Below are 27,024 nucleotides of genomic sequence, written 5' to 3' on the forward strand. Positions count from 1 at the left end.
TTAGGGGCCCATTCATGGCAGGTGCACAATGCTAGGCAATTTGCTGCGAGATCAGTTCACAGCATAATCAGTGTTCAGTGCAGACATTTTTTTAAGCTGAGTGGAAATAAATTGTAGGTGGGTGGCAGCCCTTGTATTGTGACCCAACTCTTCAGTAACCACCCGAAATCATCCTGGTGGTTATTGAAAAGAGCCGGGTGGTGCGCCCAGCTAAAACAGGGTTGGGGAGGACACTGATCATGCTGGGCTGATGTGGACTGAATGCCAATAGGAGGCGTTGCATTTCTTGGTGCAATGTGAGCCAATGTGCGATTGCATAAAGTAAGAATACGCGTCCCCTCCTGACCTCCCTTTGTCTTCAAAATTTTGTCAGTACGTCTGGGTGATGTCACCGCTGCATCCTTTGGACACAGTCCCATGAGAATTACCCTTTGGTAGGTTTTGGAACGTCCTGGATATTCCATGGAACTTGTAAGTAGGGGAGTACATTCATTATTGGTACATTTTTAGTTTTAATGCTGCAGGGGGGCTAGCAGGGATGCAGCCTTTCTACAAGGTAAGCTTGAAAGTACAGAAAAGCTCCCTAAACACAATGGGTCTGATTTTATTTATAAATTTTAAGCTTTTATGTATTTTTATATTATTATTATTATTTTATATATATTTTAAGCTCTCAAAGACTGGTGAAGGTAGACTAGCATGAGAGAACCTGTGTGATCCAGCAAACCTAGAATGGAACTGGTCCAGGGCTGAAAACATTTATAAACTAATCTAATACCAAATAATTTTTAGGAAAACCATTCCAGGTTTGCTGGATCCCAATGATAGTCTATCTTCTCCAGGCTTTGGGAGCTTTATTAAATCAGGCCTAGGTGTGACTAGCTCTGAATAAAAAGTAAAGGGCATTATTAACAAGCAAACGTTTATCATTGTATTTGCTTAATGGTAATTTATTATAAAAAAAAAATTCATCTCATTAAAGTGTACCAACAGCCAAAACTTTATATGGTGTTTTGTATAGAATAGGAAATGATTAGAAAGGTCAGATTTAAGTGACCTGGAATATTTCCTTGCAGAGATAACACCACTTATTATCTGGTAAATGTCAACAGGACAGGAAGTGGAAGGAAATCTCTCCAAGGGAACCCCGGATAGCAATAAAACATTCTGTTCTATGTAAAATCTTATAAAAAAAATACTTTTTTAATACAGATACACTTTATATCAGTGTCTCTCAACCGGGGTTCCTCCAGAGGTTGCTGGGGGTTCCTGGAGCAATGAGCAATTTGTACCTCCCAGGTCAGTTTAGGCGACACCAATTATCTTTTTGGGCTATCTGTAAGGGTGACATTCTTACCACTGTCCAGCAATGTAGGAGACATTCTTCCCAACTGACCACCATGCTAATGTACTGTGATCTGTGGATATAGTAGTTATAGTTTAGTTCCCTGAAGACCTAAATGTTATTATTAAGGGTTCCCCAATGATAAAATAAGGCTTTTTTTCTAGTGTGTGTAGCTATCATATCCCAAGATGGATAAGCTTCATTCATTCTGACATGGCCAATCAAGATTGCCAAAAATCTTGGCATGGAGGAAAAGGAGCCAAATATTGGTGCTGGCGATGAAGCTTTCAGCTGCAGGGGGTTGGGTGAGTAGAGTTCCACTTTGAAGCAGTTAGGGAGGTCAGGGTTGCCTTGCTTGATTTTTTAATATTTAATAGCTTAGTATTGCATAGCCGGGGCACCGCAACAAGGAGAGGTGTGATTTAGCCACTAGAGGGAGCACTCAATGGACCTGATTGATGGAAGCGGTGATTAAGAATGGGAAGTGGTCACCTGCATAGTCAGTGGTCTTTCTGCTGTAGATCTGCACCTTATTGCGGTATTACAATATCTTATATAACACTTTGTGGAGGCACCACAGCAAAGGCTTAGCGTTCTCACGTAGGAGCTGCTCCATAATGACCGGCATCCTAAAATGTGGAATTCAAAGGGAAAACAAAGACAAATACTTGGGAAAGCCTTTATTATGCACATAGCAGTTTACAATGTATTTTTTTATTTTTGTGTGTCATAGATAAATGTTGTCAGATATGTGCCTTATATAATTACAGGTTTAAAAGTACAAAAATATGATTCCAAACAGAGCTACATATAGGCAGCTAAATGGCCATCTGCAGGCAGAATTTTCCAGTCCATATAAAATATTGTCCGTTCTGCATGTATGTTTCCTGCAGACCTCCCTTTCTACCAGCAGAGGGCAGAGTTTATCTGTGCAGTCAGTTGTCAGTTTTGCAGAGCAGTGGCATTTGTTGCGGCGGGCACAGTCCTGCCCCCCTAGTGGCCAGTTTAAGAACACTTTTTTAAGAAATTTGCATCCACTGGGAAATCAAAATTTCATAAAATAATCAAGTTCGCTGTAAGCCATATACATCCTTCATGGTTTTGCATAACATGCCATTGCCATCTTCAAGGCAGTATCAGTCCATAGGCCGCATTATAAAACTGCAAGGCCTCAGCTTTGTATTTGTGACCCCAATGTTGCCCCACAGGCTTGCAGCAGCCTCATATAATCATATCTGTAAATAAGTAATACCAAGGAGGGGAGGTAGACGCTGTCCTTGGTTCATTTTATTTCTGGAGGTGTGACATATAAAACAAATCTCTGCTTTGCCCTATACGTTTGCTTTAATGCCCCAATTTCTTCCCAATATGACCCCAGCTACCTCACTTTACACACTGCTCCTTCTCCTTCACACAGGAGTCATAGGAGGACAAAGCAGTCGGCCAAGTGCCAAAATCATTTATCTATAGCCCCAATGTGGGCAGGAAATGTTCACAATTGTGGGATTGAGCAGCGTTTTTGGGGAAGCCAGCCTACCACTATGACGCAGTTCAGTCCCGCCAAAGAGCCAGAAGCTTTGAATTGTCAAAACAGAAGGCGCAGACTGGTAGCTTTCTTCTTTATTGTTTGACCTGAGACATATTGGGCCTTATTAATAAAGCTCTCCAAGACTGGAGGAGATGGGTGAACCTGGGTGATCCAGTTAACAAAAATGATTTTTAAGTAATCCATTCTAGGTTTGCCAGATCATTCAGGTTACCCCATGATCGTTCATGGTAATATATCAGGCCCAAGGCCTAATGGAAAACTCAAACCTTCCCCTTGTATACAATAAAATAATTAGAACACAAGGACAGCAGCTACCATATTCCCCTTTACAGCAAATCATTTACTACAGACATTGTTCACCTCTGGCTCAGTATGATTTCCAAACTTATCATGCACTGCCAGACCCCAATTCATTAGCATCTGCTAAGGAAGGAGTTTCCATTGAAGGCAATACCAGATTGAGCCAGCAGAGGGCATCATTGCAGAGTTTAAAAGAAGACCCTGGTACTCTGTGTGGTAGAAGGATGGGGCTGGCGCCCCCTTTTAATTTTCAGGTCCCTCCTTGCACTGCATACAGATCCATCCACAGAATATAATCCTGACCTTTTATAAGTAACACGTCACCTTCCAAAAAACCTTTCACAAATATCGAAACTTTCACTTTGTCACTGCTGCAACACGGAAAACACTTTCATAATTTGTATGCAATTATTATGATCCATGGGGGTAAATAAAAACCTGGCTTCGCTGCAATAAAAAATGTGCAGCTTAATTGTCATTTCATGCCCGTCACTTGATGTCAGATGGGATGCCAACAGCCGGGTCTGAAGGCAAAGGGGAGATCAGAGCTTCCAAGTCAGGAATTATCATCAGAAAACATCAAACTTTCTGGTTTACTTTATAACCAATTGCAAATATTGATCAAATATACAGCTGCAAACCCAACACACAATCAGATTTCTGTTTATTGCATTCAGGACAGAGAAAGGTGAAATCTGATTGGTTGCTTTGTTTGCTATGCAGTAAACCCAGTTGTGTCTTCTTCCAACTCTCTGACTATTGGATGGACATTTACTTATCATGAGGGGTAAATAAAGTTTAACTTAAAATTGCCAACTGCTGCATGAGAAAAAATCCGGCAACCTTTTTATTTATACATGTCATGTGACATAACTCCAATATAGGTTTGGAAAAAGAAAACTTTTTTTCCTATTTGTAAAGTCTACATATAGAAAATGTGCTTTTCTTTTACGATGAAAGTGTTAACTGGTTGTATCAGTAGCTTCTTATAAATCTGCCTTTCCATTCCATTTCTTTTTACTGACATTGTAAATAACACTGTGACCACCAGGGGGCTCCAATAGCTTATGGAAAGCCCCCCCCCCCCCAATCATTAACTTTCCTTCTGTTTTGGTGATTATCCTAAAAAAAGTTCTTTTATTTGTCCGACATCGACCGAATCTCCCAGAAGTGATTAATTCAACATTCTTGAATCATTCTCAGACCTTTCTTTTTAGTAAGCCTATTGGACAACACAATCTCATCTAGTTTCATCATTGTCTAAACGGACTTTAATAAGGTGTGATAATATGTTTGGGGGTGACGTAATTTATTAAGGGAGCGTGGAGTGGTTTTTAGACTTGGCAGCCGCTATTCCTGATGCATAAAGCCCCCGACAGGTGGAAGGAATGTTGTAGTCGGTCATGGAGATTTCAAAATTGAGCTCTGAAGTGTCTCTGAATGTGATGTTCACTGAAACATTCCCTGGTGCAGAATCTTCCAGGTCCATGTGTTTCAATGGCAGTAATTGACTCTCCACCAAGGAATGTTTCTGTGAATGTCAGATTCATTGCTTTATAAAGTGTTACAGGGCTCAATATAATGTATCTTATACAGCAGTGGTCTGGATGGGTGGGGCATAAAGGAATGATTTGCATGGCTCCACCCCTATCATAAACCAAGCAATATTCCCCATATTTTTGGAATGTAACGGAATGAGACTTGTTTATATTGTCCGCACTAAGAGGGCTCTACTGTGCTATGCAGTGGTTCAATGCAGGACATTTTTGTTTAGTTCATACCCCCTCACTATAACCTAATTGGTTATACTTTTCACTTATGCTTGTGCCTGAAGTAACAATTTCCATTGACTTGTATGGCGAGAAAAGCATTTTACAAGCTGCTGTCTTACCTGCCTGATCCCTCTGGGTTTCTGGTGTCAAAGCTGAGCTACGCATGTGCAAAGTCACCCTTGGTTGCCAGAATACCCAGCATTCTCAGCTTCCTCTGCACATGCCGAGATGAATGAACTCCCTCGCAGGGGATACGTCATCCCTGCATGGCCAAGGATGATCTGTAGCAAGAAGAAAGATGGGGGCTCCCTGCGCTGGAATGTGGTTGGGTTTTAAGTCCCACCCACTATCGTCCAGCAAGCTCTGCTTTTAAATAGTCTCCTATGCCATGGCATCTCCTCTCTGCTTGTGATTATTGTGAGAACCTCTTACAATCAGAGAAGCAGCCAGCTATTCTTCTCCTTTCCCCTAACTTTTTCCTTTTAACTAAAACCATCTGCCTGTCAAAGTTGGGTAGACCGAGCCAGCGGTTTTGGGCTGCAGTGAGGAATGCGCGACCCCACGGGACTGTTTGACGTGTGATCCCTCGCCTATTCCACACAAGGCCCAAATCCCATCCCCCCCTATTCCCATCCTCCTGGAGGAGAGGGCTTCAATAAACACAGCAACTGTAAAATGCTGTCAACAGCAACTTAATTTGCAGAATTATCACCCAGATCCCTGGCTAGAAAGTCCCTTGCTCTGTTCTCTGTTACCAGATCAAGTTGGCACCCCAAGTGTTAACAGCACCTCGGCCATGTTTTTCATATTTCCTCCAGTCAATAAAACACAGCTGTCAGGCAGAGAAAGTGCAATGAGAATATTGCAAATTTTCCGGATGTGCCTTTTGTTATTGTTCTCTGGATTATGGGGATCCAGTGGTGTGTAAAACTGCTGGTTGGTTGGCCAATCAAGCAGCAACACCAATGCTACACATACACTTGGCAAATTCTTGGCTTGCACATTAGCTTTAAATTCTGAACTAAAGAGAGTCCGGCCATACACAGGGAGATTTTCTGGTTCGACTGAGTTGTCTAATTGCACTATTCTCCCCAGCTCCCTCTAGCTGGGCACACCACCGGGCATTTTTCACTAATCACCCGGCTGTTTTGGGGTGGTTATGAAGAGTTGGGTCACAATACTGGGGATGCCCCTGCCTGCAGCTTCTTCCCACCCGTCTTCTGGGGAGAGCCATGCATTTGATCATTTGATTCTCTATTTCTGAATTAGGTTGACCAAGAATAAGTACATAATGTATGTGTGCTGGAGGACGATTTCTATTTGGCTAAACTTTGCAGTGCACATACACTTATCATTACTCATTAGGAGATTAGTGAAAGTATAGTCATCAATTTGCTTTTCCATTGGTAATATAAGAATCAATACTAAAAATCAAACATTGATCGCATTTCATTTTTGGTTGATATTGATAACAAGTCAATCAAACTGAAAATCGGTTGATCTGTGTATGGCCATATGGACCCCCAGACAATCCTCTGATTGTAGAACAAGAGCCAACCTGATTGGGTGTATATAAGATGGAATGTTCATGGAGATCCCCCACGGTTGCTGGTAATCAGAGAAGGATCAAACAGAGACTGTACATAATTGTTATCCTGGTGTGGCCCCATTAGAACCAGACATAGGTCTAATGCTAACTCTCTGAGCTCTAATCCTATTCTTGTCCTCTTCCAAGCAGAACCCTAACACTAAACTTCTGGAATGTTCATGAGGTCTAGGTGGGGTAGGAGAAGGGTGCTGGAAAATATTCACTGGAAATGTTGGGTTAGCAAGTGACTGGCTGCTATGCTGTACATTTACATCTCAGGCTAGTCCAGTGGTTCTCAACCAGCGTTCGGTGGTTCCCTAGGGTTCCTGCAGAGGTTGTTAGGGGTTCTTTGAGCAATTTGTACCTCTCAGATGAGTTTAGGCGACACCAATGATCTTTGTGGTTATAATGGGACATTCTTCCCATTGACCACCAGCTGAATGATGAAATTGAGTGGGATGTGGATATAGTAATTATAGCAGGGGTTTCCAAAGTTATTTCAAGGGTTCTCCCCATGGCAAAAAGGTTGAGATACACTGGTTTGGGTTAAATAACCTCTACCACATTCTCTGGAGGGGATATAAGGACTGTATGGATGTCCTTCCAGTATAAAGGTTGTTCTCTAGGGCTGCAGTTAACTTGAGAATTGGGATACATATTCACACCCCTAACCTGATCCTAATTCATAATTCCCCAGATCATTGAAACTTTTACCACCATCCACCTCCACAATAATCTGCTGCCAGGAGACCTTGGCTACTCAGAATTAAAGGCAAGAGACTAAAGTCCCATGGACATGCGTTCTGCATTCAATCCTGTATTTGACTCCAATGGAAGTATTAAAAAATAAAATGGGATACGGACTAACGGATTTTTTAGAATTATCACAGCTGTAAAGGGCACCAGGATGAGCACCATCCGGACACTGGAGATGCTCTTTAATTATATTCCAAGTGCTTCACTAATAGTGGTCATAACCTGCGGAAACAAGACTTCCTAATCCTTGGTGGAACCGCAGGAAAGAGTTTTATAAACACTCGAGAAAGAATACAATGCAGCTGGATAGACCTTGCTGGCCTTTTTTCCACAATGCACTGCCCTTGGTGAGCTGCTGCAGTCCTCTGCTTTCAGTTTTTTTCCTGGCTTCCAATAATAATTCCATTCTTTAATTAGGCTTTTCGGTAGAGGCCAGGCCATGCCCAAAAGGCAGCCTGACAATAATGCCCATAGGGTGCTGCTGGAGGAATATGGTTCGCTCCAAAGAATTCTGGGAACCAATAATAGCTCCCTCCTACAAAGCTGGTTGTGGTGACAAACACTTGGTGCCTCTGGCACTGAAGAGACGAAAAGTCAGAGTTAAATGCCTTGAAATGCCACATAACTGAAAGGGTTAAGTAATTGGGTGATATCCTCTCGTTAGTCAGTTTTGATCCTCCCCGCGCCTGTTAATCCGCAGTGGTTTAGTTTTTTTTTTAAGGTGGCGGGAGAGGGGTTTAAGTCCAGCGGAAGCTTTCATCCCAGCTGTTGGCGAACAGGAAGGGATCAGAAGTTGCTGAAAATTTCATGTTTCTTGCTCCAGTCCATCTGGGGGGCTCGTTTGTTTGCTCGCTTAGCCCGCGCCTTCTCCTTTGCCTCTGCCGCTGTGTGGCTGAGACGCAGACCACTCTCTTCAAATGGATCCTTTTTGTTCTCGTCACCACCCTAAAAGAATTAAACATTTGTGATAAAAACATACTGGAAAGAGCAGAACACAGGATTTTAGGTGGTCTCATCTGATGGTTCTAAAATAAGATTTGTAATAAAGATGCAATGAATTACAAGTTTCATATCAATGTCCCCAAATCTGGAGACCTCGGATAGGGTATTCTTATCAGTCACCACTTACTAAAAGCTTGGATTTCAGGTAAGGTCCACAGGGCTCTGGGCACCATGATCTTCCCCATCTCTCCTCTACTATTCCCCCTTTCTTCTCTCTTGCCACCTCTATACAAGTGTCTAGGAGAAGACATATACCCACACATAGAGTTGGGTGGGGAGAAGCTGTAGGCGGATGATCAAAAAATAAACGGGGCAACACATGGCAAATTTAGCATTCTGTGTTGACATAGGAATCAGTAACCCCATAATTCTTTCCAATGCCCACCCCCTTAGTATGTCTTAAATTAAAATAAATAAATAAAAAATATAGTAAACATGTAATATAACTGTATAGCAGCATATATTATATATATATAATATATATATATATATATATATATATATAAAATCTACTCCCTACTCATACAATCTACTTCCTGCTCTTCTCTATGGTAAAAGTGATACTGGGAAATACAAATCATGTTATTGTTTTTTAAACTTTTTCTAAATTTTGTGTGATACTTCCTCCTCCTAGATTGTAAGCTCTTCGGGGCAGGGTCCTCGCCTCTTCCTGGGTCACGGTCTGTATCTGTCTGTCATTTGCAACCCCTTTTTACTGTACAGAGCTGCATAATATGTTGGCGCTATATAAATCCTGTTTAATAGCAATAACTCCATCTCTTTCTTTTTGCTTTGTTTGGAATCCATATGACATATCTTGTACTTGCTTACTGACAACTTCACATTACATGATCAGACTGTTTCATCCTTTGTAAATCTTAATAAAAAAAACATTACCATGATATTTCATGAATATGTTGATGTGAAATCAAGGAAGGAATAGTATAAGCTTTGGTATCAATGTGTTTCTGCTATGTACTTAGCGGAGGTGCCCTACCTGTGAGTCTTTGTCAGGGCTTTGCAGGTCGCTGTGAGATGAGGATGTTGAGGATCCGCCATTGAGCTGTAAAACACAAACAAAATGTAACTGCCTGCATACTTGATTAACACATAATACAAGGCAAAATATTTGTCTATATTTGTCTACATTTGTTTGGAGTGGTGGAAGGCCCTTTATTGGATACCAGACTATTTATTGGATACCATACGGCCCTACCAGGGTGACAAGTTGTTGTCACCCTAAGACAAGAAGCCTAAAAAAAAGGAAACAAATACAGCCATGCAATCCCCTACATTATTATTATTACTATTATTATTATTATTATTAATAATAATAATAAACAGGATTTATATAGCGCCAACATAATATGCAGCGCTGTACATAAAATATTTGTTCTTGGGTTCAGATACTCTTTATACCTCACATTTCAGTGAGGTCTAATTACTAAGCAATGAATCAGACCATTCCCTGAAACATTTCCTGCTGGAGAATCAGTTACTGCCATTGGACCTGGAAGATTACCCACCAGAGAATGTTTCAGGGAATGTTTGATTCACTCAAATCATTCAAGTAGACATTTGTCATTGGTTCACCCAATAAACTGGATTTGTTTGGGTGACAGGTACACTTTGAGAAGCTGCCTAGATGTAGGTCGAATTGCCTGATATTATGCCAACTGGAGCAACAAGTTGTAAGGTTTGTAATCATTACTTAATGTAATGCTTTCAAACTGAGTTACACCACGCAACGAGAATAGATATTTTATTGCGGCATCCAGGAATCCTACGATATGTTTATGGTAATAAAATGTCCTGGGTTCATCTCTCCTGACATGAAACACAAGCCAGTGCCAGGAAGAGGGTGAAGGAGGATCTGTATGTAAAAAAGAGTGCAACTGGGGAAAAACTGCAACAACTCGACTCAAAGTGGACCTTACGGTAAGTAAATTCCTGACGTGTCATAAAAGTTTGGGATGGTGTCATCAGTCTGCTGCAAGCAGGAAGAGACATTTTCTCAGTTACCTCTTCCCACCAACTGCCAAATCTTATTAAGTTTCTTTGGCTTTCTGTGTGTGATGTACAGAAGTGATGCATTTGCAATATCAAAAGCTGGTGTGACCTCCACAGATGTATAGCTCTGCACCAGCCTTCGATGTGCAGGCAGTGCAGCTTTCAGGAACTTGGAATTTCAAACAAATACAATACCAAGGAATCAATACAAAGTTTCAAACTCAGGTCCACGTTGTGGTTTCGACAATTCGATTTATGCATAGAGGCGATTTATGCATTCGATTTATGCATAGAGGCCTGGAGCCATCTCTGGGCGTGTCAACCAAAAATTCTTTTGGATCTTGGCAGGCAAAACCTCTGAGGTTCTGGCACCACGGTGTTAACAAATACTCTGCCAAGATTTACAGCAGATGATCAGCTGTTCCACACATACAAGAATGTGAGATATTTCAGGGCTGACATCTAAACAGAGCAGTTTACTTTATTTTGCTTCTAAATTAAAGCCTATGGTTAAAGTGGACCTGTCGTTATATATATGTTGAGGAATGTGCACGTATAACACTTACCAGTTGCTACCTATCACAGAGATCACAGTACTCCCCCAGACAATGCCAGTCTTGTTCAGGCATCACACGGGTGTCTGCATTTACTCAGAGATTATCTAAATCCTAACATTGATCAATTCCTGCCTGCAGCAGATGGATCACATCAACTCAAAGTAACCTGACTATGGCTATGTTCAGACTGGTAGTGAGGTTGCTGCTTATTTATGCCACTGAACCACTTTCTCAGGTGAGCATCTCACCAGTGACAGCCCAACAGATAATGATTGGGGCGGATGTTAGCGGTTCATTACTGCTCACTGCCACTGCTCTTTGTCAAATAAGCAAAAGCTGGTTCTTTAGGAACAAGGGCATTGGTGCAGGCATGCCTGTTCCCGCCATGGGCCTGAACCTAGCCGATATCTCAGAGATGTTTTGTTGTAAAGCATACATACTGCATCGTTACCATCATCCCAGTATATACAGACTTGTAATATGTGCATGCTTGCTGTATGCCAGTAATCCTGGGACAGGTTCCTTTTAAATTTATTTACCCAAATATCATGTCCTGTCCCTAAACCTACAGCACTCAAAAAGCAGAAACCATTTTTTTTTATTCTAGTTAGGTTCACTGTATTTATTTCCCCTCCTGGTCACCAGTCTAAAGCTCACCAGATATCTTACACGGTGCATCGCCTTTAAATCTACTAACAGCTCTACAACAAGGCTCCACCTGATGGGGTATCAATGAATTGTTCAGGATTAGACAGGTATATTCATTCATATTCCATGGGGTTGATAAATGTAAGGTATATTGTACAGTCAGGGATTGTAATTCTTATGGCGAGTGTTAGATACAAGCAAGTCCATGTAACATATTACAGTATTGGAATTTGGAAGAAAATTACTTTTTTTGCTTATGACACTCACCTGTGTCTTGGTCACTCCATTAGACAGAGGCATGGGAATGGAACCTAAAAATAAAATATAGGTTAGGTATCAATATGGAGTCTGACCAAATAAGTGTCAAGGCCACTCATAGGGAGGAAATACACAGAATACTAATTACACGATTTTCTGCTGATCCAGAAGCCAATGGTCAATTGACCTGATTTATTAAAGCTCTGCAATGCTGGGACTAATATAGGAGAACCTGGGCAATCCAGCAAATCTGTGATTGATTTTCTAAAAATAATTTGCTTTTAGTTGTCAAATGTTATCAATCCTTGACCAAATCCATTCAGAGTTTGCTGGATTAGCAGCATTTTGCATGCTAGCAAAAGACAATATGGTAAATGTGACCTACCTCCTTTTATATAGGCTTCTGTGGGGGTGACTCCCAGCTTTTTGAAGTAGTCATCTGTGTCTGGGTCCACCACAAGTAACGTGGTCTCGTTTTCCTTGGATTTGATGTTGGCCACCACTTCTGAATGCTTTATGTTTTCCACATTTTGTCCATTGACCTGAAAGAAGAAGATCAGTCGTCACACAGGGAGCACAGCAATAGTTTATGTTATCTGAAATTCCAAAGAGTTTGAACCAGCAAAGGTATGTATTTGGTAGTTAAAGACAATATTTCCAATATAGATTTTTCTGTTGTCACTTAAGCAGAGTACAAATTTCCTGCAACACCATGATCAGGATTAGCTTGGTTACTATGGAACGACCACCATGGTTTTAAATGGGGTGGGTGCAAAGAGATAGAGTGGGGTGTCTCACCTCTATAGGACAGTGCTATCTGTCCGTTCTTATTGTCACGGGACAATTGACAACAATTTTTGCACTTCAGTTCTACACTTCAGTGTTTCTCAACCAGGGTTCCTCCAGAGGTTCTACAAGCAATGAGCAGTTTGCACCTCTCAGGTCAATTTCCACTGACACCAATGATCTTTTTGGCTATCCATAAGGGTTACACTCTTCCCACTGATCACTATGCTAATATACTGGTTGCTGCGGATATATTAGCTACAGTATGGGGTTTCCTAAGGACCTAAAAAAGTTATTTCATGTTCCCATGTTAAAAAGGCTGCTTTAGTGTAACAAGTGGGGGATTTAACCTTACTACTTCTCTATTCAAAACTGAAGAGGGGTCCTATGCTCAAAGCTTGTGATATATTAGAAAAAAAATAAAGATAAAAAGTTATAAATTAATATAATATATTGATATTATTATTGTACCAGGCTGGGTTTTTTTTCATTGCTGACCACAACAGGGTCTTGCAATGCTTGCTAGGTCTTGTAGTTTCACCACCAGTCCGTAAACCAGCCTGACTAGTCACGAGGGAACTACAAACCCCAGCAAGCCCTGGCAGACTCTGACGTCCCAGTCTGCACCATAGATCCCTGTTCTCACACTGGGTAAAAGTGTCCTACTTTCATAGAAGCATTTGTCTGACAATGACCAAGTGTGAGAACTTGCCGCCACGATTGTGCGGCCTCACAAAGGCGCTGCTTCGAGGGTTTATTGTCCATGGTCATTGGTGGCGGCATCACAGTGGTTAAATAGCCCTCTTCTATTGAAATGGTCTCTATTCTCCACTCCCTGCACTTTGCCCTGCGCTCTGGCAATGAAAACAAACACCAATGCCTCTTTCCCCGGTTCCCTAGCAACCGCTTCCTACTTTCTCCTTGCAGAAATAATTACTTTGCTCTGTTCGTGGGCCTGGGCCCTCCTCCTCCCCCATTGTTACCCCTTATTTTATTTCACCCAAACTCTCCGCTAAACTTTTCTCTGCCCATCACCTCGGGCTCTTCCCAGGACCCACAAGTTCTATACAAATCTACCTATCACCAACAAAAGAGTCTGACGGGTTGCTGTAGGCAACACAAACACTTTCTGTTTTAAATATGTCCTCTGTACAACACTGTGTGTGTGATTTCTATGCACTTTATTGAACTCAGCTCCATGCTGTTTAATGTACCCATGATTGGTTGTGGGGTGGGGAGGAAAAAGTACAAATACCCTACCCCTTGCGCCTGCAGGCTTCCTCCTCCTGGTCCCCCGAAGCCTCTGTACTTCATGTGCAACTCTCTGATGTCATTATGTAAATTGCAGGACCTGGAGTCCTGCATTGTTCAGGAGGACGTCAAGGGTCCCCCCACCAAAACAGGAAGTGAATGGAGATCTCTACAAAAGGCAGCAAAAAAAGGAGGGTCTAAATCTTCCCTTCTCTATCCAGAACTAAGTTTGGGCTTTACATTTTACAATGTGAAAAATAAAAAAGTAAAAGTTTATAGTCCTTTTATAAGAGAAGAAAAGCAATTTGTTGGAGGCGGGTTGAGCAGGTTTGCCTCCCCAGGTACACATTTAGTTCAGTGAATGAGCTTTTTCTACATACGCATCTCCTGGGAATCCTCTGTCCTACAATGCTCCATGAAATATGCATGTCTGGACTGAAGTCTGCAAGGTGCTGGGCCCGGATCAGGTTCCCGAATCCTCCAGCCAGAAAAGAAAGGAGGCCCTCCCCCAACTGGCACAGCACGTTCGCTCACTCGCATGGCTGCGCTGACTGCATAAATTATGCAGCGGGGCCCATGGATTGCGGGGCAAGGCTTGCCTGGGACACAATGGGAGGAGATGACAGATCCAGCGGGCAGAGGGCACCTAGGGTTCAGCAGTCTCGGGCAACGAAAAGGCGGATCGGATGGCAGCACATATGTTTTGGGATAACCACCTGTTGGAATGAACATGGTGTTGGCCCCCGGGTCATCTCTGTGGGGCTGTGCCAAGCATGTACTCGTGTGATGCCCTTATACCCAGTGCACGTTATTCACGTAAATACATTGGTACATCATTGTGATGCCCGTTGTGTTATTAAATTACCCCCTATTGTACTGCGCTGCAGAATGCCAATCTAACTAATTTATAAAGCACTTCACAATGACAGCAAAACGTAACAATAAAATCACCAATACCCATAAAGGATGGGCGCATGACCGCCTTAATGCTAAATTCTTCATGCTAAATTGTTATAAAATGTGAGTTTTCAGCATCTCCCTTTCCTAAAATAAGAAGATGGCACAATTACTAAATATAATCAATATAGTTAAGAATAAACTAGTGGTCACTATGCACAGCCAAATCGAAAATAAACACTGTTCACTCCTATTGAGGAGCATGCAGCAGGGTGCTCCTTCCTCGTCCTCCCCCTCCCATCTCCGTTGAATGCAATGGGCCTGAGTTACAAAGCTCTCCAAGACTGGAGAAGATAGACTATCATGGGAAACCCTGGGTGATCCAGCAAACCTGGAATATATCTGGTTAAAGATTGAAAATACTTGCCTACTAATAGCAAATGAGTTTGAAGAAATCCATTCCAGGTTTGCTGAATCACCCATGTTCTCCCATGATGATCTATCTTCTGGAGAACTTTAATAAATCATGTGATCATTTTCAGCGACAATCCCCCGACATCCTCTGGACCTTCGTACAAAGCTTATAACTATTTTTGTCTTTTAGACTAAATAAAGTGAAAAATGCCAACACACAATCAGACATCTTCAGTTCTTTTAGCTTACATACGAGCCATGTGTTCTCATTTAAAGTGGATCTCAAGGCTAGCACTTAACATAGTTGCTCACATTCTTGAAAGGAACAAAACGTCACTTCTCATCATTTCACCCTTTCTGCTATGAACAACATCAATCTAAATAATAAAAATCAATACACAGTGTTTAGACAGAAATCCCCACAGAGTTCTTTTTGCTCAACAAATGATTGGAGGGGAACAGGTCATGTAAAAAAATTTCAGGTCTATTTGTGATTGAAGGGGAGCCGGTTAGGTGGCTTATTTTTTGCTTTTTTTCTATGTGATGATCCAGTTCAATATTGGTGTAGCCAATGGCACATTCGCAATCATTTATTACATTTTTTATTTTGTCCACAGTTACCCTTTAATACAAGGATAAAGATCTTATTTTTAATATGTGGATGGAATTGTCAAATTTCACTGGCCTCAGCTGAAAATAACCATCGGGTATGCTTATCCCGCTGTGCTGGATTTTTTTGGTACAGAGTTGATATTCTGTGTTCTTCCTGTTTCTAAAGTTCTAAGCTGCTGGCAGATCATGCTTGGACTTCGTAGTTCCTTAAAAGAGCTGTGCCATACCCCATTGCAAAATATTAGACAGAATGTCTGAAACCCCTCTACAAACTGTAATAAGATCCTAGTATTTCAGGAATAATGATCAGATAAATTGACAATACATGGAAGTGTCCACTTACAAAACAACAGATGTTTATTTAAAGAAACTATTTAGGGTGTAATTGATCTGGGCTAATTTATTTCGGCTGCACCTTAGTGCAAGATACAAATAGAAACAGTGGTTGTAGCAGACCTGGATCTTCAGAAGGCAACCTAGGCAGGGGGACCGGTGGATGTCCAGGGAACCTAGATACATCCAAACCAGGGGGATTGGTAAAAAAATGGGTAAAGGTAAAGGGTAAAGGAGAATTCGGAGCAAATCTTTGTTAGGTTTTAATGCTGTTCATGATGCTATTAAGGAGATTTCACTTAACTTTCTGTTCCTGCGAAAGCACAGCAGGAAATGAAAGAAGCGGGTGTCACCATTCAGACAATAAAACAACCCAAGAGACAATGGTGGCCACATGTATCACTAGTTCCAACAGGAAGTGAGGGAGATCTCCCTAATGAAAACACGGACTGCAAATAGTAACCAGACAGCAGATTCACCTCTTTCACATTCTGTTGAAAACAAACCATTGTCAGTAAAAATAAGGTCTGAAAATTAAAGAATAGGATAAAGAATAGATAAAGAATGGAAATGGATATTCTCCTCAAACCCTTTTAGCTGGGTGCACCACCCGGAACTTTTCAGCAACCACCCAGCTGTTTTTGTGTAGTTACTGAAGAGTTGGGTCACAATACAGGGACCACCTACCGCCTACATCTTCTTCCCATCCACCTTAAAAGAATTTCCTAAATTTAAAGTTTTAGGAGGAAATAGGAAATATGTAAAATTGTGAAAGCCATGTTGGGCACCATACCTCAACGAGACGGTCCTGCGGTCTCAGCCCAGCTTTGGCTGCTGGGGATCCGGGGTCCACAGAACGGATAAACTGTCCCGGCCTGGATTTTTCGCTGTGCAGTTTGAATCCATAGCCATTGGGGCCTTTCTTTAAATGACAGAGACGGGGACACCTCTCCTTCACCTGTCCATTAATGTCCTGTGAAGAGACAAAGCAACATTTGTTTATTTGTGGTTTTGTGACATACCTCCATCAGCCAAATACCCCTACAAAACACAAGCTGAATGAAAGACAGCCTACAAATTCTATTATGTAAATATGATATTAGTATTGACAAACACATTATTTTGGGTTTCCGGTGTGTGACAAATCTAAATATAATACAGTCAGGCGGAAAGCAGTTTTAATATTATATAGGGATAGTGCACTGTGTGTAGCAGAGATGGAATGAGGCTCTTTGTTTAATAGGGAGAGATAAGCACTGTACATAAAAGAGAGGGATAAGGCACTGTGTGTAAAAGAGAGGGACGGGACACTGTGTGTGTAAAAGAGAGGGACGGGGCACTGTGCGTAAAAGGGAGGGACGAGGCTATGTGCGTAAAAGGGAGGGGCGAGGCTATGTGCGTAAAAGGGAGGGGCGAGGCTATGTGCGTAAAAGGGAGGCACGAGGCACTGTGCGTAAAAGGGAGGGATGAGGCTATGTGCGTAGAAAAGAGGGACGAGTCACTGTGCGTAAAAGGGAGGCACGAGGCACTGTGCGTAAAAGGGAGGGATGAGGCTATGTGCATAGAAAAGAGGGACGAGGCACTGGGTATAAAAGAGAGGCACAAGGCACTTTGCGTAAAAGAGAGGGACGAGGCACTGTGTGCGTAAAAGAGAGGGACGAGGCACTGTGCGTAAAAGGGAGGGACGAGGCACTGTGTGTAAAAGGGAGGGACAAGTCACTGTGCGTAAAAGCGAGGGACGAGGCACTGTGCGTAAAAGGGAGGGATGAGGCACTGTGCCTAAAAGAGAGGGATGAGGCACTGTGTGTAAAAGAGAGGGACGAGGCACTGTGCGTAAAAGGGGAAAACGGGCACTGTGTGCGTAAAAGAGAGGGACGAGGCACTGTGCGTAAAAGGGAGGGACACTGTGCGTAAAAGGGAGGGACGAGGCACTGTGCGTAAAAGAGAGGGACCAGTCACTGTGCGTAAAAGCGAGGGACGAGGCACTGTGCCTAAAAGAGAGGGATGAGGCACTGTGCGTAAAAGGGAGAAACGGGCACTGTGCGTAAAAGGGAGGGACGAGGCACTGTGCATAAAAAGGAGGGATGAGGCACTGTGCGTAAAAGGGAGGGACAAGGCACTGTGCGTAAAAAGGAATTAATGAGACACTGTGCGTAAAAGGAAAGGAGGCACTGTGCGTAAAAGGAAAGGAGGCACTGTGCGTAAAAGGAAAGGAAGAGACACTGTGCGTAAAAAGAAAGTATGAGGCACTGTGCGTAAAAGGGAGGGATAAGGCACTGAGTGTAATAGGAGCTATGTAACATATATTACACAATACGAAAGTACATTTCCTGCATTGGAGAGCTAAACTGAGATTTTACATGTCACTATCATGTGGGTAACTTTCAAATGTATGAATTTTTGAAAATTGTGTTAAGAACAACCGCTGTGCCATGTCAAAAGCTAGTTGTAGTCTTCTCATCAGACATGCAGGTGCCAAGTCCGATAAAATTAATTGAGGTACCCAATAAATAATAACTGCTGAATTTCACTTTCCTTCCACTATTATTACAGTACAATGCTTCACTGCTAAGCAAATTTACAGTAATTGGGTCATAGTTGGGAAACCATCAACATAAAATTAAAAGCGGATCTGCTTTCATTTTGGCTTTCATTTCTTTGTATAGTTTTGTTTTGTCTCCTTTTAGCCCAGCACTGCCATGGTCACCCATAATTACTTGACAATTAAGTTCAATTACTCCAATTATTTCATTTAAAACATTAACCTCTGACTAAGAACCATTCAAGGCAGCAAAACATAGTTAACCTGCACAGATATAATGATATGGTGATGAAGGGACACAGAGCAGGTCTGCCTCATAGCTAATGGGTTGGATCAGTAAATGCTTCAATTGAGTCTAATAGGCCAAACAAATTATGGGTACACTTGAGGTCAAAATAAGAAATTAAACTTTTATTACAAATAGAGTGGAGTAGGGAAAACAACGCGTGTCAGAATTTGTTTCTGCGTCAGTGACCCCTCCACTAAAGTAGTGAAGTACCAGCGCATGAGTTAGCACAGTGGTGTCAGCAGGTCTGAAATGACATTTGTATATATCTATCTAGAGTTTATATTTAATCGAAAAAATGACCTTGAAAGAGTTGTGTAGTACATTTTGTATTGTTATCATTATGATCCTTTATTTATACAGGGAGAACCACACACAATAGGAGTCTATACAACAAATTCCAAGGCCCTTTCACTAGAAGATCCCCATAACACTCGGCTATTATTCTTATCCTTGTGTATGGGACGTGGATCGTCATCATTGCGGCACACTGCTTCACGCTGGCTCCTATCCAGGACCTTGTGTGCCAATCAAACACTCTTTTGCATGTCAAATATTCACCTTTGCATGGTAAACACAAGCCAAGCAACGCAATATAGGACTCCAGCTAATAAATAACCTTTTCCCATGACACCTTCACATTAACCACTTCCACATCCTGCAAACTATCCTTCCCATCTATTTAAAGCAAAAATGAACTGAAAGATACTTATTTTAAAAAATCAGATTTAAAATTGAAGATGTTACAAATAAGCAGCCATGTTCCATAAAAATAAAACCTGGCAGTGCTGCCATGGAAGTCCTTGTTCAGACGCCTGGCAATGCTCTGGCCGCATCTCTCAGGTTTGCTCCTGCGTTTTGCTACCATTTCACATGAGTTCCTAATGGGAACTGCAAGTAGCGGTTTCAATACACATTACACAGACATGGTCGTTTTGATGTCACCATCAGGAAACCCGCCCTGAGAAATGGCATACATATAGTGCATGTAGATGGGAAGCGGCTGAAAGGCTCTGCATGAAATCAGCAGCAGTGAGATGGGGAAAAATGGGGAATATATAAATTCTTTTATTGTTTATGATACAAAGTATATTGGCAGCTAAATGCAATCTAAATAGGGTTTACATTTATTTGTCAACAGTGTGTTTATTATTATTATTCAGTATTTATATAGCCCCAACATATTACACAGAGCTTTACAATGTCCATAGTCATGTCAAGGGGCTCACAATCTAATGTCCCTACCATAGTCATATGTCCTTAACATAAAGTCAATTGTGGGGGGAAGCCAATTAACCTAACTGCATGTTTTTCAAATGTGGGAGGAAACCACAGCACCTGGGGAAAACCCAGGCAAACACAGGGAGAACCTACAAACTCCATGCAGATAGAGTGCTGGACGAGATTGGAACCTGGAACCAAGGACAAAATGCTAACCGCTGCGCCACTGTGTCACTCATATTGCCTTCTGTATCACCAATTACCACCCACACCCTCTCATTTCTAGCACAAGCATTACAGGACAGAAAGGGAGAAAAAAATCTCAATTGGTCACTGACAAAATGATAAGAAAGTAAGGAAGAAGTAAGAAACAAAGGAAGGAAGTAATAGAATGAGGGAGAGAGGAACTAGTAAAATAGGAGTAGAAAGGAAGGAGATAGTTTGTAAACATAATTTAAAATGTAACTATAACTCCACACACAAAAACTTTAAGCAGGCCGAATTCTTATTGCAGATAGGGCAGGTGATGTCCCTTCTGCAAAAAAACATATTTACCTGCCTGTTCACAATCTTATTTTTGTAATATGATATAGCACCAACATATTACGCAGGGCAGTACATTAAATAGGGGTTGCAAATGGCATCCAGATAGAAACAATGACACAGGAGGAGGAGAGGTCCCTGCCTAGAAGAGCTTACAATCTAGATTGTAAGCTCTCCGGGGCAGGGTCCTCCCCTCCTGTATTACTGTCTGTATTAGTCTGTCATTTGCAACCCCTATTTATTGTACAGCGCTGCGTAACATGTTGGCGCTATATAAATCCTATTTATTAATAATAATAATAATAATAATAATAGGAGGTACAGCTCAATGTAGGGGATGCATGGTTGTACCGGCTATCCTGACATCCTCAGGGCCTGAATGAACTATTGCACACATGCACAGGAGTTATGTCGTACCGGCCTGGCTGAAGTTCTGACTCCTCGAGACACCCACAACAAAACATGAACAGATAAGTGTAAATAAAAAGCTGAAATCGGACAGGTAGGCTTATTTTATTGCAGAAGAGACACCTCCTGTCCCATCTGTAATGAAGGATCTGCCTGGTCACAAATTTTAGTTTCTCTTCAAAGATACCATAACCACAAACTTCTCCAAAACCTGTAATCATTACTGTAGAAACACCTCAAAGCAAAACCACTTAAGTGTTTCATCCCAAGCATTTTGGCTGAAGCGTTATTACTGTGAGATGGAGATGAAGATAATACGATTGGAGGAATTTGCGGTGCTTTTACCTTTGAATTGTGTTTGCAAACTATTCCCCAGGCAGCCTAGGTAACGGCAGCCACTAAACATATTCACACACATGCCAAACCTAGACTTTCACATGCTTCTAAACTTGACGTCTTGTTTGCCTATATCAAGTAAATCGCATGTTTAAGGCGGCTGACGTCAGTCGGGCCTCTCAAGGTTAACCCATTAGCCTCATCTGTCAGAGCCGTGTGACATGTGGCCTTGTGTCAGGCATAACTACCAGATTTGGGCCTGGTACCGCCACCTGTAAGGAAAAAGCTTTATCGACCATGAAAAACTCCATTAAGATACTGTTTATCTTTTAATATCAGTGCTGATAGATGTAAAATTGACACAAAAAAGGCTTTGCTTTTACTCCGACACACCTGTACGGACCTGCTGACCCTACCAGTCTTTATCTTGACGCTTTTTTACTGATCAAGGCTTGGCCGTAGTTAAAACTTTGACTCCTTCAGCAAAATCTGCGAGGGAGGTGTACAGAAAGAAAGTGTTAAACAGATTTTCAGGAGGAAACTGGAGGAAAAGCTGATAGGCGCAGGAATGTACTAAGTACAAGGGAAAACATTGTTTTATATGGAAACAAAGAGGTGCCGATGGAATGGGCTCAATTACGTTTTGTAGCCAGCTGATAGGGTTACAAGCTAGGCGGTATCTTCTGTTCTCACTGATAAGAAAGCAAATCCATAAACGACCTGGATAGGATTGGAGCTGGAGGACCAAAGGGCTCCATAAACCAGGATAAGATCAGATAATCACTAATAGTTTTATGATATGTATGATAAAAGGGAAGCTACTGTGCAGGATGGTATTACCATATATTATCTCATTCCTGACAGAATTGGATATAAACTTGTCTGTGATCATTTCTGATGATGGTTTTGTGTTTAAAAAGCAAAGAATAGCTTGGGTGACAACCAATTTTTAAAGCCTGGGGGTCCTGGTGCCCAACCTGCTGCCTAAGGCTTTTTTTGGTACCTGTGGGCCCAGCAGTCGATAGTTGGAGCATCAATTAGTAAAGCAATGTTGACCCAGAAATTTCTTTTAAGCCAGGTAGGAAATAGCTGAAGGTGGGTGACAGCCTCTGTATTGTAACCCAACTCATCAGTAATTACCCAAAAACAGCCAGGTAGTTACTGAAAAGTGCCGGGTGGTGTGCCCGCCTAAAAGGGGCTGGGGAGAAGACTGTAAAGGGGTAATAGAGTGATCTCTACTAGTCCAATGTAACATGTTCCCAGTCTTTTAGCATCTTCAGAAGCATATCTTCTACCTCCAACCTAGCCTGCAGTATGTCCACAATCTTTGATCATCATTTTATATCGTATGTTTGCATTCCCTGACAGTCATCTAGTTTTCCATACATTGAATGTTATGTGTGCTGTCCAAGGTGACCACCGAGATGCCCTTTATGTATCATTAGTTTGCCATCATTGCTATAGATTATTATTATTATTATTATTAAACAGGATTTATATAGCGCCAACATTCCATCTGTCAAACCCAGACCAGCAAGTGTCCAGGCCTGGGAACCTAAATGCAGGTTTATGGCTGCCTCAAGATCAAGCAATCCTGCCCAGTTACCTATGGCTGGCACACTGCCATCTGCTTGACCACTTGCACCATAATATTGGTTCTTAAAGAACCAACATCTGCAAATTTGACAACTTGCAGAAGTGAGTGGTACCACCCACTGCCACTCAAAATTATTTTCTATGGAGCTGTCGAGGAGAGAAGCTACATGGTCTCTTCAGATCATAGTCCCACACCGGGCAGTTTAATACAATGTGCAACACTTTGACTTACATTAACTGAAAAGATATAAGTTGTTGTTCCTCAGAGGCAGCGGTTCTCTGGCATAAGGTAGTGGTAACCAAACTGAAACCTCAGAAGAGGATAAAAAAAAGGTATTTTTTGGAAAAATTGCAGCAGCTGACACATTGATTTACAAAATAAAGGTCATTAAGTTATGGTTTATATCTATTTAAACCTTTGGCATCATAATGGTAACTTTAGCCGGAGTGGCCCTTTAATGGAGAAGTATTGCAATGTGACAGCCTGCAAGAAAAGATTCCCAGCTCTGCACTCCCACAGAATATCTAAACAGAGACATGACACACATTGCCCGGGTTGTACATCCTGCAGATTCTCACATGGATGTGCTCCGGGGGTGTGAGAACATATGGAATGGACGAGGAAGTCAGCAAAGTCTCTCCTTTATCTCAGCCTTCCAGAAAAGAGTCAGGAGGACAAGAGATAACCTTATTACCAGATCTGATTCTGAGAACCTGAAGGTAGGAAGGGTTATTGGTTGCTCTTAGTGATCACATTCATGGTCTTACACCGGGCAATTTAATACAATTTAAGCAAAACTTTTGCTTTCAAGGAGATATAACTATAACTGCACCAATGAAACCCAAGAAAAAAGCAACCACAAAATACATTTTTAGTAGAGTAGAATGGCGCAGTGCCTTCCTATTCGTGTCATCAAGCAAAATGCCAGTAAATACCTCCCCAGAGGTATCATGAAAGGAGAGAACATTGAAGCTGATCTCTGGGCTCCCCCATCTCTATCCCCGTCTATGGCTACGTACACGTCAGATAATCATTGCTCGTCTTTATGATGCCCCGGTTTAGAGTTTCCCCCCTTTTTGGGTGTCCATGGCTTACATACAATGTACACTTTCTATTAGCTATCCAGCATTCCTCTGAGGATCCAAAAGAGAAGTCTGCACAAGCGTCAATTCTGCATTTTGGATTAATTGGTCCCCTTCTCCAAAAAACAGCAACAAGGTCCCCGGATGCCAGATTTCAGAGTAGATAGGATGGGATGGAGGGGGTATTTATTTTCCGATGACTTTTAACACTATCTAAAATAATCTGCTGCATCTCTTTGTAGTTCTCTTCATTGGCTTCCATTTCACCTTAGAATCAAATTCAAGCTCCTGTGCTTTGCCTTCAAATCCCTCCACAGTTATTGTCCCACTTACATTTCTGACTTGGTAAAAAATACTCCCCCTGCCGCTCTCTCCGCTCCTCCAATGACCTACTAATGACTTCCTCACTCATAACCTCATCACACGCACAGATACAAGACTTCTCTAGAGCTGCCCCAACTCTCTGGAATGGTCTTCCTCATCCTATTCGGCTTGCTCCTACTTTCTGCTCATTTAAAAGAGCGCTCAAAACTCATTTTTTCAAACTTGCCTACCCGTCTTCTTCTGTTTTCTGAAACCATCACTACTTCCCACCACTACATATCTCCTATCCTATTGTGTGTGAAATTCCCCCACCTACTAGATTGTAAGCTCTTCGGGGCAGGGTCCTCTCCTCCTGTATCACTGTCTGTATTAGTCTGTCATTTGCAATCCCTATTTAATGTACAGCGCTGAGTAATATGTTGGCGCTATATAAATCCTGTTTATTATTAATAATTTTAATAAGATTAATAATAAAGTAAAAAAAAATCTAGCTTGGAGTTAGGGTTATATACCGTAACGCCTTTTATTTCTTTTTATATTTCTATAGTCCAAGTAAGAAGCATGCTTACACAAAAAGTGCTAAAACCCAAACTACAGCTGGACTGCTTAATGGATCCCGTTCTCGCTCACATGGCATTCCCAGCACTTATGGGGTTAATGATTATGTAATAATGCAGAGATTAGAGTGATTGATGGAAGACGTCCAGGTGACCCTGGGTAGCTCCCCTGCCTGTACCAGAGTTATTTTTCATGCATACAATCGCTCCTTGTCATTCTCCTAATCCAGACAAAAATCTGATAATCTCTTCTAGTTTAACCCCATGAATAACAATACACTACGGATGAAGGGTAAAAAATAAGTTAAAGGAGAACTCCAAGGATGTTCACATTGAGAGCTGTGTATATAGTAATTATAGAAGGGGTTCCATGGGTTCCTCCATGTTAAATAGGTTGAGAAAACCTGGACTGGATGATTGGTATGGTGGCCAGTAGTGTAAATGCCTTTTACATTGCTGGTCAGTGGAAAGAATGTCATCCTTACAGTCAATTGACGTCCTCCTGGGAGGAGCAAATTACTCAAGGAACCCCCAGCAACCTGTGGAGGAAACCTAATGTTCCACCAGACACAGGACTACTGATCTAGCCATTTCTTGCCAATCCAGACTGTCCCTGGCCTACACCTTTCAAATCGATGGTTCCCATTCCTTCCAATTCTTATGGAAATTACCTGGGAGGGTCTGCATGCAAATACAACTTACCTTACAAAACATTTACCTAGGAAGGTAGCAAGTCTCCCCATTGGAAGTCTTCTCTTCTATTTCTGGTTCAACATTCCATAACAAAAACACATGGGCATTTTGGACTTGCTTATCACTTTCAGCAGGGACAAACAAGGAAAATCTCCCTAACATGGACAACTAACCGAGGATTTCCTTTCATTTTACAGAGAAAAATGTCCTCTTACTTTTCTTTAAAACACAATAGGAAAATCATGACAACTGTTGCATGGCCAAACCTGGAAAAATAAATTGTGTGTCATCTATGTGGAAAATGCATGTGCAGAATGAAAAATAGATGAAAAAAGATGTACTGATCCAAGTCTTTGCACTCTTGCATATAATTGGTTGGACTTTCCAGCATCCCTTTCACTTTAAGACATAAGATCAGTGTTTAACTTGCATTCTCACCTCCCTGTCTGCACTACAGATGTTTCCTATTATGGATACACGATATAAGGAGATTCATATCCATAATGGTGGCGATAAAACGACGCGCTTCTGCCTCATTACACAACCTAGAAGCGCTCATACAGGGAATTGTAACAGGTGTACCTGCTAAAGTGCCTCTCACAGAGGAGATATGTACCTGTGTGTGACGGATGGGGGCTGTAAAGCTGCCAAAATACACAGGAGCACTTATGTTTCTTGGTAATCATTCGCTAAGAGGTCACTATCAGCTGTGAAAACAGAACAGGCTCTGTGCAGAAAGCAATAGCAGCCTTGGAGTGGCTCTTGAAGGTCAGCTGAATAGCGCTGAATATACTGCCATCCACTTAAAGTGGACAAAGGCTGTGATGAGAGGACTCCTGGTTGGCGCTAGAAGCTAGAAATAAAAGGATTCAGTTGCTTTGCCAATTCAGAGACATTAGTCTTAGGTGACAGGTCCTCTTAAAAGGCCATTTACTTATATTTTTTCTGTATAACCCACCCCCACTCTTGTTTACCTGTCAGGGACCAAATCTAATCTTTACGTAAGCTCTTTTATCTGTTTTTTAGCTTTTTATCCTACCTTAATGTAAAAGTGTTCAGACCTGGCAACTGGCCGCTCAGGTTCAAGTGCTGCATCATAGGAGGAAGGGGGGAAGGCCACATGTTCCTCCATACCTGGAAGTTCTGGGAACTTCACTTTTCTTTGTGATAGGAGGAAGGGGAGAAGGTCACATGTTCCTCCATACCTCAAAGTTCTGGAAACTTCACTTTTCTTTGTGATAGGAGGAAAGGGAGAGGGTCAAATGTTCCTCCATACCTGGAAGTTCTGGGAACTTCACTTTTCTTTGTGATAGGAGGAAGGGGAGAAGGTCACATGTTCCTCCATACCTGGAAGTTC

The 27,024-nt window shown here is 41.8% G+C and overlaps 1 protein-coding gene across 1 annotated transcript in view; it reads right to left on the reverse strand.

Moving 5' to 3' along the window:
* Nucleotides 1-2,010: 2,010 nt before the first annotated feature.
* Nucleotides 2,011-27,024, reverse strand: part of NHERF2 (NHERF family PDZ scaffold protein 2) — a 61,748-nt gene continuing 36,734 nt past the window's right edge. Inside the window, exons 2-6 of the mRNA XM_072417531.1 lie at nt 16,872-17,051; nt 12,171-12,327; nt 11,795-11,838; nt 9,310-9,375; nt 2,011-8,255 (exon numbers count right to left, since the gene is read on the reverse strand). Of these exons, the coding sequence (XP_072273632.1) occupies nt 8,097-8,255; nt 9,310-9,375; nt 11,795-11,838; nt 12,171-12,327; nt 16,872-17,051 (606 nt within the window). The 3' untranslated portion in view covers nt 2,011-8,096. The remainder of the gene's footprint in view (nt 8,256-9,309; nt 9,376-11,794; nt 11,839-12,170; nt 12,328-16,871; nt 17,052-27,024) is intronic.

This window comes from Pyxicephalus adspersus, chromosome 7 (assembly GCF_032062135.1).
Source record: "Pyxicephalus adspersus chromosome 7, UCB_Pads_2.0, whole genome shotgun sequence".
Lineage (NCBI taxonomy): Eukaryota > Metazoa > Chordata > Amphibia > Anura > Pyxicephalidae > Pyxicephalus > Pyxicephalus adspersus.